Here is a 15,136-nt window from a genome sequence, read left to right on the forward strand (position 1 = left end):
GAACAATTCGTTTGTCTGGCTGCATGTATATAAACACTTACGAGCACATATTTCAAATTTCCAGACGAGGTGTATTAAATGTTTGCAGTTGAAATCACAAAATTGTTCATACACTTACGGGAATTATCGTAGCGTACACCTTTAAATTCCTTAAAGCAAGGCAACGCAGCCCAAGCACCGGCTGGTGTGCTTGGCCAGCATAAAACTGAATCAAATGAAACGGGACACGATGAGTTGTTCGTAGTCACCTCTCTTTTAAGTTCATCGATCTGGAGAGGAAACGAGCATAAAAAAGAACAAAATTAGTTTAATTTATCATAACTTTTTATAAAGCTATAAAAGAGACACTTTGTTAAGCTATCACTGAAAAAGAATATATATGTATACACATCAATAAAAAGTAAGTATAATAAGAGCAAAATTCATGTGAAAGCTATGAGCTCAAAAAGTCAAGTAAAAAAATTAAATTCAAATTGCGACGAATCTTAGATACCCGTTCCTTATAACAAATATACTTAAATGTAGCGCAAATGTTGCTGCTTGTCAGATCGTTAGTCTGTCGAAGGTCTGATTTTAGTAAAACTTTAGGCCAAATTCTCCGATCTATTCAATAGCGACATATTTTTCACGTTTGGCTTTTCCTGCAAGTTCTGGCCTTTTTATTTCTATTTGAACGTAATTTTTGACCAAATACTGTCCAATGCCGAGTTGAATAATAAGATTTTCAATAGAAGGCCTACTCAACTAGCCGGACATAACCAAATCGATTAAATATTACACTTCGTCGTCTCAGAATCTCCTAATTGTATTTTTGTATTCCGCAAATAGAATGGCAAACTTAGCATATGTCTATGATTTGACGACTAACATAAAAATAAGAGAGCGACCAGTAGATATCCCTATACTAACTCTCGCTAAAAACTCGCTAAATAAAATTCTTTATTTAGTTTTCTGATGGATTATCAAAATTTATACCTTGTTTCATGGTAATGGCACACCTGTGCGGAGAATTTATATGATGTTGTATACAAAAATAGATCTACATTGTTCAAATCTAGTTCAGTTCAGTTTTATGTCAAATCACTTTTATTGATCAATTTTCGCAACATGGCTTTAGATTAAAACTTTTTGCCATTACTTAGCTTAATTACTCACTTTTCTTAGAAATGTTTAGATGGAAAGAAGTAAAAAAATTGGCCCCTCCATTCCAAGTTTTTCGTGTCAGTCGAATAGCCTGAGACATTAATAATCAACAACTGTCGTCGAGAAATTTTGAAAATATGCATTTTATTATATTTTAATAAATGCTTTTTTGAAATAAAAACTTATAGGATGAACAACCTGAAAACTATGTCGATCTAATCCATTTGTAATAAGGTTTACGACTAGATTAGAGTACGTATAATTTTGTCAACAGATCTCCGCAATTTCTGATCTGTAGGTTGATCATCAAACTACTTGGGCAGACGCCAGACAAACCGACAAGCAGACAAGCTTAAGTGTAGACTCAGAAAATGATTTTCAATAGATGGATGTAATAAGTCGTCGCTCTCTCTTAAGTCCGACGGATTGACGGACAACCAAGCTTAGGCCCATGCAGAAAGTAATTCTAAACCGATCGGCATAATAGAAAGTCCTTCCAATTGTTGCGTACATTCGAACAAACCTTTTATACATTACATTTACAGACTCGTAAATAGCGCAGCAATTAGAATTTATGAGAATGCAACGCAAACAAAGTAATGCATAAATCGTTCAGCTAAGCGTACATGAATGCAACTGCTTTCAAACTTACAATTTTATTGAATTTCTGTTGTTGCAAGCATTGTAATTCAAGAGTATGATTTACAATGGAGTCCCGATTGGTTAATGCTGCAACAATTACTTCCAGCACATCTCTTAATTTGTCATCCTCTTCGAATGTGTTTTCAAGTTGGGCGTCAACGTTCGAAAAATTCTTCCATCTAAAAGCAACGTCGTTTTTCGTAACATCTTCCGCTAGTTTCCCCACAAGACTATCTAAGTCTATTGTGTCCATAATTAAAATGGACGTTTTATACTGGAATTCAATTTAATTATATCAACTTCATATACAAGCGATTGGGTTCTTATATTATTCCTTCTCTTTAAATGCATAAACTGTAAAGAAAAAATAAAGAAATATGAATGTTTTAAAAAGAATAAATCGACCATGATATAGGTTACATTAGCGAGAATTATGAAATCTCTCTCTTAAAGGTTCTTAAACGAAATTTGCAACGTGCTATGGCAACTTCGTCGTTGTTGATAGTGCGCTGATTTTAGACGCGGTAAAACGGACACCGGTGATGGTAAACCCCCAAAAGAGAAAGTTGCTAACATTAGAAAATATTAACAAAAATCTTGACATCCTCTAGACACAGATGAGTCTTTCTGATTTGATGGCTCCATTTTCAAGTTGAACGTTGACGTACACTACTCCCTTCCGTCACGCGTTTCATTTTATAAAAATTCCTGATCACCAGGGCAACTTAGTGCCTAGTGCCCGCGCGTACAGGAGATATCAACTGAGTGGTTGATCATAAAAAACAAAAAACTGTTATCTTAAGCATGAGAAAACAGTTGCCCTTACGGGTATCGCTTTTACTCGCAGCGAAAAGAACACGGGATCAGAAGTCTAAACCTACAATGACAACATTGTTGGAGGTGAAGTTCAATTTACTGCCTTAGCCAACGTAACTCCTAGCCCATGTGGACTATTATCTCTTTGCTAATTTCGAAAAGAAATCTTCGGGAAAACACACTTGAAATCAATGATGAGATTATTGCGAACTTTGCAACGTATTTGGGCGGCCTCTACATATTCTTCTATCAAATGGCAACGAAGAGTAAAGAAGCCTTCAACTATTTATTTAACTTTTAAAGGAGAATATGTTGATGAACGAATTCGCATTTTTAAACATTTTTGCATCGATCAATCAAGTCTGTCCATATCTCCTGCCTGTCGTAATTATCAAGATATTGTCATGAAAATTTTGGCTCGAAGACAAATGCCGATCAAAATGGATTGAATTTTTTCGTTTTGACAACCACTCCCCATAAAACACCAACAATTTAAAACAAATCTCGATATGAAAAAATTTATTATTTCAGAAATCGGGAAAATTAATAACAACAACTCCTTAATCATTCTAAATAAATGTGGAAAATGTCTGTCAGATGGGACTTATTCTCGAACCTCTCCCTATAAATAATAAATAAGAATACAAAATTATGACAACAAAATATTATTTGTGTCGCAGAAAGATCTAAATGTACTATTTGCTATAGTTTGGACCACACAGGCATATACTTCATACGCTTCGCCGTGTTAGAATGCTCATCAATAACAAGGCCTTATATTGGAACGACGTATTAGTTTGGGGAAAAAGAAATCCATTATTTTTATATGAACTTCAGGACTTTATTTAGCAAGCTTCGGATTTTCCGATTTGGGTCAAATATGCACCGTTTTGTTGTACGATTTGTTGCCATTTTAAAGGTAACTTCAAAATGCTTCTCTCATAGAAGTCCTGGTTTCTATTTGCAAAAAACTCTAGTAGTCGATTTTCACAATCCTCCCTAGATTCCAATTTTTTATCATTAAAGAAATTTTGCAATGCAAGAAAAAGATGATAATCGCTTGGTGCCAAGTCCGGACTGTATGGCGGGTGCATTAAAACGTCCCAACCAAGCTTCCGAAGTTTCTGGCGAGTCACTGTAGATGTGTGTGGCCTAGCGTTGTCCTAGTGGAACACGACACCTCTCCTGTTGGCCAATTCTGGCTGTTTCTGGTCAATCGCTATCTTCAAACGGTCCAGTGCAATGTTGTAAACCAGTTTTGACACTGACGTTTGGGCCGCAAATTCACTCTGTAGATATCTAATAATTTTTCTCATGCTTGAACAACATTTTCACTTTTTCGCCAGTAAGAAAGTAAAATATACTGAGATTACTGTTTTCAAATCTTCAGATTTGGGAGAGCACCAACGAAAAAGTATTGAAATCAAATAAGTTTAGCCTAGCTACCAAAATATGTAACGCCAAAATATGTAACGCCGATGCGGTCTAAGTGTGACCTTGGCTGTAAGAAAATGCGAGAACGTATTCCTAAGAAAAGAAGAACACGAATTGACTTTCTGAACAACTCCACATTTTATGATCAAACTAGGTAGATACTTTTATTCCAAATATTAAACAGGCTACCTTAGACAAGTATAAGTTTTGAAATCAAGTTAAAACCCATGAAGTATAGTTGCTCTTAACGCATTATATGAAAGTACTTCTGTAAGCAGTATATTATAAATCTGTAAGAATTTCATTGAAATATGACTTGAATTGGCGTTAAATTTGTGAGAGAACTATTTTAATATTCCATTTACTAAATCCCAACAGTTTATCGTTTGCCTACACAGGCTGGGTAGGAGTCCTTCGTAGCTGGTACACTAGAAATTCAGCCAATGCGTACAAAAAGCTGAACTAGAAATATTAAGGCCTTAACCCGTGAAAATTTATATTGAAATATTTTTAATTGCACACTGAAACCAGGCGTTTCCTCTACGCCTTAACTATGGATATAAGCTATCAAGTGCTGAACACAATGATTGCATTAGCACAGTACATCATGCGTAATGCACCAAAACGTCAAATGAATGTGTTTATATGCAGTTGACCGCATAAGTTCATATTTTAACATGTGTATTTATGATGTCAAAGGTAAACGTATTCATTGTGTTCAGCATTAACGAATAGGTCCCCTTTCTCAATTTAAGGACGACAGGGCCGTTGCTGTGTCCCGTTCAAACGTCAGATGTTTTATCATTTCGTGCATTTTATACTTCTTTCCTTCAACTTATTAAAAAAGTGTTTTGCCTTTGATGAAAACTTTTATCTATGATGGAAATTCAATAAATTTCAAAATCAAAAACATAAGTGATACAATTTGTTTTAAATCTGATCTAAATTAAATGCCAAGTGAATGAAAAATACATAGAGAAAATAATCGCTATGTATGGAGTATATACAATTTGCGCGAGTTCGCAGTTTGCTCTCATTAATATTCATTCCATGCAGCAGAATTTCAATCTATTTATTCTCTCCGTGGTTTCATTGCAACCGAAGCTATTATCCGATAAGTTTGCATTTATGGATGTAATTGTTTCAAACGTTTATATCACATCTTTTTTTCTTATTTAAAGAAAAAAGACAAAAACGAAAAATTTTATTATTACTATTATTATTATGTCCGCTTGATTGCCGTAAGCACATTTACGCCAAAAAGAAGACTTGAATTAATTTGCCATTTAAATGTTTTCAATACCAAACTTTCAAATTCCATTAAATACAAAAACGCTTCCATTCGGTCACTAGTGAAAGGACTTTAGCAAGTAATTAAATCATTTAACTTATCTTATCTTTTTGGTTTTTTTTCACATCACATAATTAAGCTGATTTGAAAGAGATTACAGGATTAATTAGAAAGTAGAAATTTGAACCATTTCAATAAAATAGAAGTAAAACTATTACACTCAGACAAAGGCCACGATTAGATACCCTGCCCCACTTCGCCTGGCGCTTATGTCAAATTACTATTATGGATAAATTTTCATCATAAAATATAAAAGCTACGACTTTTCTGCCCTAGGAAACGAGAATTTCCGACAAAATCGTTATATAGAGTAGGATCAAAATATAGGCGTATGTGGTCCAAATTTTGTAAAGTTAACTTTTATGGCAAACTGCTATTATATTATGATCTGATTTTCAACATGAAGCATTGAAAATTAGACCTTTTTGTCATATGAACCTTTGTTTTCGTTATATAAGGGGGAGTTTAAAAAATTGCCTCAGCCGGGCCAAGGTTTTCATACCAATTTAGAATGCCGAAATACTTCTACTTGCAATTTTTTTCACTGTAACGAATTTTCAAAATGGGTAGTGGTCGAAAAAGTGGGTCGGCCTAAACAATTTTCAATAGCCTTCGTGCTTGCGTCAAAGCACGTCAGGGTATCAAAGTTATTTACGTAGACAGGCATCAGACATAATAAAAGGTAGAACTATCTTAAGCGCTTCTATATCCGCACAGACACAATATATCACAAGCTGCGTAGGGTATAACAAGCAAAACAACCCCTTAACGCTTTTTCTAATGCAACTCTTCCTTTGTCTTCATGATAAAACAAAAATATTCTCTCCTTTTTATATCCGTTACCGAAGAATGAGATAAATTTACAAAAATTGATCATGGGTGAACTATGGATGATGCTGTAGTGGATGTAGCGAAATGGAAAAAAATGGGCCCTGCCTACTTAGTATTACTGTGCGTGATAATTTCATTTTTTTTCAAAACTTATTTAACGAACTGAAGCAAGGTTGAGAAATCCCATAAAGTATATAAATTCTTGGATAGTTTCAAAATCGGAATGCAATTAAGCGTCTACGTCTATTCGTTACGTATAAGTATATAATTGCAAATTTTGTTAACATACTTCGGCAATGGAACACTTAATACATCGCGATCGTAACCACGCTAGTGGGATCATATGGTCTATAGCAAATGAACAAGATACCGGTTAATTAAATGGTAGATCATGTTTTCAGTAAGTTTTGAAAATAAATCTATATTTTTATATATTCGGTATGATTACAGATATGTGACTAACTATACAAGACAATATCGGACCGGTATTAATGACTACCACCATAACCATAGATTCTATCTTATTCTGTGATAAAGCTATAAGCATATATTTCTAACATAAATATATTTAAATATAATTAAGTTTTAATCGTTGCATCGGTAGATATAACAAACGTGGAGGCTTAGGTATGGTTATCAAGCGCTCAATCGACGAAGCTAGTATTTGGTGTAAAGAACAAATTTAACCAGTAATCATGTCGGAGCATGGAAGCGATACGGTGAAGTATTTACGTCTGGTGAAAAATAGATATAACTAAATACAAGAAAAAAACTCTTAGTTATGACACTTTCATCGCTCGTTTGAGTGGTCAGAGAGATACCAAACAGGGCTATTCTAAAACTTTCGATAACTTGCGGGAAAAATCCCGTTTTAGGGGTAAGTTTTTACAGATTTTCAAGTCACTAAAACTGCATAAAAGAAGAATACTTCTAACATCCTAAGATTTGTGACACCCCTACGGTGTTGCTAACACTATGGCAGTTAGGTTTCTAGCATAGATTGTGCTCTTTAATCCGTTTCTCTCACTTGGATTAGTTCTTTAAATAAATGTTTGTTAGCGTTCTTTTTTTAACCTTACTCATTCTAACTAAACCATCCAACATTATCCTTTCGTTTGGTAACAAATTTCTCTATTTCGACAAATTGATTGATTGATTAATAGTTGAAAAGTTGGAAACGAAAAAAAAACAATAGCGAGGCAAACAGATTATCACGATTAGTATATGATCTTCATTAGGTTTGTTTTGCTAAGCATCGCTTTGGATATGAATCAATAAAAACTCACGCAAGAAAATCGCATTCGTAATGGTGATGACATTAAAACATGTTTTGTTAACTGAAGTCATCTCGTCATCATTTTTGCAAAATAGCGATGAATTCAAAATTATGAAGAAAAATATAAAAAGAACATTATTTCAAGGTTTTCCCCACTTCTAAACCTAAGCTACATCTGTAATATGCTTGAGAAACAACAAGAAGAGATAATTAAGTACAAGAAACAATATTTCTTTTAAGCAGCTATGAGTGTATTAACATTTTGAGAAATCCATATGTTTTTAAAAAATTTCAAGATTTTACATAAATTTTTATAACAAAAATGCCTAAAGACTTCGTTTGGTTCATAAACATAAAGCCGTTGAAAAACAGTTTGCACTCAACATGCCTTCATATTTAAACTACAGTCAATTTCTTTCTTTATTCTCTCATCGTATTTTGTATGCGTTTATTGTTTTCTTTCTAAACATTCATTGATGAAATATATCTTTGCCACACAAATTAAATGCAAAATTTATATTATATTAGTAAACGTTGAGAAATACGTAATTTCTTTTATATATATATATATATATATATTATATATATGTATATAATACATTTAAAAACACATTTTAATTTATTAATTTGATATAAATTCTTTGCAGATATTCTTAGATAAACTTACAGACGAGTACGACTTTCTAGAATAACATACAATATAACGAAACTAATTGAATCCATCAATGTAGAAAAATTAATCTAATGAATTGATCGTCCAGACCATTGAGAAAGTAAATAAAAAATTCAAGGTCTCTTTATTAAGTAGCATGCTTTACTTGCTCTTCACTGTTGACTAAGTTCAACGAACGGTGAACTACATTCGGCTCTATACCAATTCTTCAAAAAGATATGCGTTTTGAATAAAAGTTTTTTTTTTCTATTTATTACACATTTAAAAGAACACTGATTAAATTATGAATACACTTCGCTCAGTTTGCCGCTTTAAAACCTTCAAAAGTCGAACGGTATTTTTGTGCTACTCTTTTCAGTGACTGGAGCTGATTCCTTTGAAATCTTATACCTGCATAGATGTTATTCTTTATGTGCAAAGGAAATGATTGCAAAAGTGTCTTGCTTGAGTTTACAAGAGAACAGACAGAGGTTTGAACCAATGACAAAGTGTAGCTGTTATAAGTGACAGTACAACGCATATTCACTTCTTTTGGTGAATAGAAATATAAAACCAATTATTTACTATTGCCTAGCGACTTTAATAACTTAATAAACTCATTCAAATTTGTGTTTTCTTATCAGGGGGCTGGAACAAGGTCCGGTAGTGAAGGCAGATGAAATTCATTCACATAATGGTCCCGATCCTAATTCTCCGTGCATATTTTATATTTCAAAATGCCAGATTGTATCGATTTTTGTGTGAAATATTATTTTTTCTCTATAAACACTTTTCTTAAGGCTTCGCATGTGAAATGATCATGAAGATTTTACGATTCCAAACATTTTTATTAAAAAAAATAGAGCTATATATTCCAAATTTATAAAGTTGGTTTTGTTATCCATTTGTTGTCATGAACCAATTTTCACAAGGAAACATTGAAAATTAAATCTTTTTATCATAAAAGGATTAATTTTTTGTAAACACTTTTATATAAAAAGAGGTTCAAAAAATGATCCCAGCCGAACTAAATATTTCATATCGATTCAGAACGGCAAAATACTATTGCTCAGCGACTTTTGTCGAAAATTTTTGAAAGTTTCAATTTTCTTCAAAATAAGACATTATATGGTAAGTAGGGGAAAAGCGTTCGTCCTGGAGCCAAAGGATATCAGTCACCAAATTTCGCCAAAATAACTGAAAGGTTTCTGTATTTACCACACACATGTACAGATATGAAACAGACGGAGAAAGAACCTTATATGGATTCAGAATTGGTCCGACGTAATAAAATATTGGTGTATGTTAAAGCTATAAGCTGTTACTTACATCTTGATAGTATCTGGAGAACTTAATATCAATAATATACTTAACGTCATTAAAGCGACTAGACTAACCCCTAGCCTGTCTCTTGAAAAGAGAGCGGATAGTCATTGTTGCTAACGGTCATCCTACTTTCAATCTTAGAATTTATTTCTTTCTGTCTGGCGCACTTCGGCGAAACCACCTCTTAAAGAATAATATAGGCCGTATCATTCAAAAATATGTAATATTACTTGTTCCTTTGTTTTTCTTTCTGGATAATCTTTCAAAGCGCACAATACGATCTTAAAGAGGATTTGATTTGATTGATGTAAAAGAAAAAGCGAAAACCAAACCTTAGACTCTAATCTCACATTTGCAAGGCATTTTGTTTTTTCTTTTTTTTTAAATCCAAGTTTGTCACTCTACACCATATTTGAAATTATATATAGATATACATCGCTTATTAATTGCGCTAGAAGAGAGCCAATAAAGACAAAATTCTCTTCGCGAAGAAAAATGCAAATTCTTCCTATAACTTTACTGGCATCTGAAATATTTAATCTCTATTTACTGAATCTGTCTAGAGCCGCGACTGTCGCGGATTTGAATCTCAGAGAAATGGAATTTACTTTGGTCTAACCGAGGGGCAGCTGGACAGCGCCCCGCTTCCTACCTTATTCGCTTTCCTCATTTCCTTCTGAACGTCATGGTGCTACACCTTTAAGAGACATCCCCTGAGTGATTGAGTCATAAAAAAAAACAAAAAATCTCGACATGCTAAGCAGCAGAATTGTACTGCACGATTTATTAAAAAAATTATTATACAGTAATTAAATGTTTATAGCGAGTTTGTTTAATATGTAGACAATCGGACTGTTGCTCCGTACAGTAAAATAAGTTCATTGACCAGCAGTCCAGCAATGACCGGTTATCGTCTAACCAACGGTTTCAGCTCTAAACATAAATTTTCTGCCTAAACGCTGCAGAGGCATTAATTATTATTGTTAATTCGAAAGTTTATACGATTGACTGATTCTTGTTTATGCGGGTTCGATTGTAAAATGATAAAGTTTCTCCGCTAATGAAATGTTTTCAGCTTTTTTCTTTGTTTTGATTGCAATTTTTTATACTTTTGCGTTAAAAAAGTATAATTTAGAACCTAACTACATACAAACGACACAAGTACGTACGGAGACTGATTTATGAAGCAGTTGATGATAAACATTTAACTTAACCCGAAACAGAGGTAGGCGCACGTATATGTACTGGTCCAATTTATACTCGCATAGGTTCGTGTAAGCAAATAAATTTCAGATGTAATCTTAAATATTCATGTGCTTTTGGACTTAACTAATAAATAAATTAAATTTGAATTATTTATTCATGGCAGTTATTTATATATATATGCATCGCTCTTATGTATGCTTCATCATCTGCAACACGCATACCTGGATGTCCTTATAATCGAACCCGTACGAATCCGTAGGGATTTTTCCAAGTAAATATATGAAAAAACAATTTTTGACATTTATATTGGGCAAGAAATGACTTCACGTAAAGTATATCCTATATCTGTCCGTCGATCCGTCTGCCCGCCTTTATTTAACGTCGGCTACTCAGGCGGTTAATGTAATATGAAAATTATTGTTAATATTTTTGAGCAATAATAATATTTCGACTTATAAAAAATATGAAACGCTTGGATCGAATGGGAGGATTGCTTGAAGCCCCTATTATCTAACTGTTCTTACAAAAAATTAACGTTAAGTTGATGTGACAATGAGGTCTGAAGATTCATATTTTATTATAAAAATTAGTTCAGTTTAAAATTTACTGCGGAGTGTTTGAGATCTATTTTTCGGGCCCAGTCTCATATAAGAACTTCTTACAATATCAAGGTCTAATTATTGATTTGCTATCACGAAGATAGGTGAACAGCAATTCTTGACAAAAAGTTAACTTTAAACTGAGTAGCCGAAGGGGAGGAATCTCGACTAGCAAGTCAATGGTCGTGGGTTCGAATCTCAAGTGCGGTAGAGTTTTTAATAAAAGCCGATAGCCTTAGATGCTAGTGCTTTTAAGAGTTTAGTCTTAGAATTTATTTCTGTGGCGAAATTAATAATAATAATAAAAAAATTTTAACTATCCGTCTAGGTTTTGCAGTCTATCCCCTATATAAGTATCTTTTTGTCACGTTTTCTTTCGGAACTATACAATGGATGATGCTATGCAAAGATGCCTATAAAAAATAAAGATTTACGAGGTAACGGAGTATGCCTTTTAATATTGCATGAAGAAAATAGCTGCCTCGAATCAAATAAAAATTTTTCGATGCTTTACTCTTCCTAAAACACAGACGTATTTCCCAGCTGACGATCGACAACAAATTTCTCGGCGACACACTGTAGTCGAGCTTGTACTAGGGTTAACAAAACCATCAGAATAAATTATGTTATTCGTAAGTTCTTGCGAAAGGTTTGTAAGGAAAAGATTTCCTCAAACCCAAAGAGTTGAAACGTGATCTGGAAGGAAATAAGTCGATCAAGCGTGTTGATGCGACAAGAAAAATGAAGTTTTGTACAATGATAAACCTCAAATTGATACCCAGTTAACTTTGTAAATGATTTTCTGTCAATAATATTTCGAATTTCCATAATAAAGCCGCAAGCTGTTTAATAAGATTATTAATTACTTTAATTGCAGTAGTAAAACTTATAAATAGATACAATTAAGCTTCCTTTATTTTTCATTGCTAATAAGGCATTAGTAGATCTTCTTCTTCTTCATGAAATTTCGGCTGCTTACTTGAATTATGTTTAATTATCCAAATTTGAACTGGCCTATTTTTAGCAATACATTATACTGCTAATATTAACTTAGCATTTAATAGAGTAAACCGTATTTGTCCAAATGTTAATAATGGGTGCTACGAAGTTTACATGCAAATGGACCTTCATTTTTTCCTATTGGCTTTTATTTTCATCTCGGACGAGGTACTTATTACGGCTTCTGTTTATTTACTCCAACGTTATTATTTTGTGCTTTTCTTTTCTCATTTTTATTTATTTTCTTTTTTCTTCTTTTTGCCTTTCAGGGCTTTGACGTTACAATTAAAACTACTCACGCACCGCCCGGCGACATTTTGGTACATAAAGGCGATGTACTGACCTCTTTATTTTTTTTTTTATAGAAGAATGTAGAATTTAATTTATGGAAAGAATCACAATGTAGAACTTAATTTGTGGAAACAATCACAATATAGAACTTAAAGTTTTGTGCTTTTCTTTTCTCATTCTAATCAAAGTGACAAAGCGTATTCGCAATAGATATCGTCTTTATTTGTTTTCTTTTTAATGGTTCGAGAATTCATAAGATTTCATCAGGTTGATGTGTCGAAAAGGAGATGATCCGTTTGTGCTTATATATCTAAACAAGGCCATAATTTTCTACTTATAATATTTTTTTTTTATTCGATTTTAATAACAAAGTACACAAATAAGAATACTCATGGAATTAACCATATATACATTTATATGTATACAAATAAAAGTATTTTTTAAATATTTTTTAAAATATTTTTACATTTATATCGTAACGAAGAAGACCGGTAAAATATATTTACTTGATCATAAATTAGATTGAAGCTCCATTCATTTGATATATTGTACAAATTTTTCATTGATTTTTTATCAATTTCTCGTGCCCCTCATTGATTTTTTATTATTTTTTCATTACCCTCATTGAGAACAGAGCTAAAAACGAGAAGCCTTCTGGGCGATCTTTGAAGTCCCACAATAAATATGCAAGAAATCTCGTCAGCGGCCACTAAGGGTTAAAGTTAAAATTCCGAAAAGCCTCTGGTATTTAATTTTTTAAATAATTTTATAAATAATTTTCTGACAAAATTCCGTATAAGTGAACACAAAAATTTAAGAGAACCTTTACTGTTCAATCTCAAAGTTTACAACATCGCCAGCGTACGCATAACAAACAAGTGAAAAGAGAGGGACACACATGAATGATTGAATTACTTCAAAACGTCGTACTCATCCATGATATACATACATTATACAACGGGTTAATTATTATACTTGTTATCCTATAAAGTGTATATGTATTCTAATCGAGCACAAGGTTAGACAAGTGACATGGCTGCTAGCAAAGGCAATTATTGTGAACAAGTTGATTCGCGGACTGCTCTGGAATGCAATTGCAACTATTAAGGGAAAGATTTCAATGACGAAAAATTATACCTGGTATATGAAAAGCTTAAGTTTTCAGCAGTTCCCTCCACCCGTCCAGACGATCGTCAGTAAAGAAATAAACGAAATATTCTGAATAACATGAAAATCTTAATTAACATAAGCTCTATAAATCTTAAATAAGCTTAACGGTTTACTTTCAACGCTTTCCGTTTTTAAAATAGCAATTCGCATTAATATATTGTTTTCTTCTTTTTCATTATTGCACGACCTTAACTTCTTTTTTAACACATTTTAACGTCTTTTGTTTTTTGATATTGCTATTTTTAGATAAAATGTTATCGCACGTTTTTGTCGTTACTTGATTTTTTAAAATACATTTTTTTTCTATTTTTATTTCATATAAAATTATGATTGTCCGATTAAGGTTTTAAACCAACTGACAACATTAAACCGTAAAAAATATATAAACAAATCTGCTATCTAACAGTTTATTTCGATATATCTTCTTCTGTGAGTCAGCAAATCAACAGCAAATGTTTTGTTCAACTTGAGTAAATATACCAAGTTTATATCGATATACATATATACAATTTAGAATACACAAGCCTTTCACGCAGAACTGTCACTTAAACAATGGCGTCTGAAGGCTAAGTAAAGGCAAAAATCAAATATATTTTAAATAAAGAAATGGATTCAAACGATGTATTTATTTCGCGTTAAAATGTTTAATTGGTTTTTTTTTTTTTTAATTATTAACCGCTCCTTTTCGTAATTTGTTATAATTAATTAAAATCCGTAAATAAAAGACGTCAATAAGTTTTACAAAAGCCAACGGTTAAATGAGAATAGATCTTTTTTAACAAATCCCACGCACACACATGAATACCATCCTTATATTGCATATGTTACACGCACGTTACTAGATTCTTACATATATATATAAAGAAGAAACATAATTCTTTTTACTCACATCACTTATATCACTCCATCCGAAACAATTATTAAAGAAACCTTATTTTTCGTCTTTTTAATAATTTTTGAATAGGAGCAAAAAGCTTAACGCGTTTATTCTCAAAGATGGATTGAGAATGTATGAAACATCAGCAATCGTTTATATGAACGTAAACACATGTACGTGTATTAATTAATTGGGGCGAGAAAGCTTAACGAAATTATAGCAAAAGATTTTTGTTGGGAAATTTTTGTGGATTACGTAGATTCTACGTTTTGCTCGAAATTTCGTCAAAACTCTTTATATAAGGCATTTCAATTTTTCAAAAGAATTTATATTATATTATTTCTGAAAAGAGAAGAATGAAAATCGAAACCTTTTATTTTTTTAGTAAGTTTTACAATTATTTTGTATTATAACGTGTTCGTTATACTTATATTTTTAGGATTGTTATATTCATAATGAACACAAGCTTGCATAGTACGTTGAAAATAGGTCTGTGGTTAAAATACTTGCAAAGAAATTACAA

The 15,136-nt window shown here is 32.5% G+C and overlaps 1 protein-coding gene across 9 annotated transcripts in view; it reads right to left on the reverse strand.

Annotated features, from left to right (window-relative positions):
• LOC119642198 (diuretic hormone receptor) overlaps positions 1 to 14,735 on the reverse strand; it is a 39,707-nt gene extending 24,972 nt beyond the window's left edge. For 6 of the 9 annotated variants that reach the window (XR_005247973.1, XR_005247978.1, XR_005247977.1 and 3 more), the window contains exons 1-3: positions 14,626 to 14,735; positions 1,796 to 2,139; positions 119 to 269 (exon numbers count right to left, since the gene is read on the reverse strand). Coding sequence is in view for 2 of the 9 variants with exons in the window: in XM_038041228.1 (XP_037897156.1) it covers positions 119 to 269; positions 1,796 to 2,038 (394 nt within the window). In the remaining 7 variants the exon portion in view is untranslated. Of the gene's footprint in view, positions 1 to 118; positions 270 to 1,795; positions 2,140 to 13,703; positions 14,492 to 14,625 lie in introns of those variants that run through there. The other 3 variants (XR_005247976.1, XR_005247975.1, XR_005247974.1) reach the window with 3 other exon arrangements.
• Between the last annotated feature and the right edge of the window lie 401 nt (positions 14,736 to 15,136).

The sequence above is a fragment of the Glossina fuscipes genome, unplaced genomic scaffold, assembly GCF_014805625.2.
Source record: "Glossina fuscipes isolate IAEA_lab_2018 unplaced genomic scaffold, Yale_Gfus_2 221, whole genome shotgun sequence".
NCBI classification, from domain to species: domain Eukaryota; kingdom Metazoa; phylum Arthropoda; class Insecta; order Diptera; family Glossinidae; genus Glossina; species Glossina fuscipes.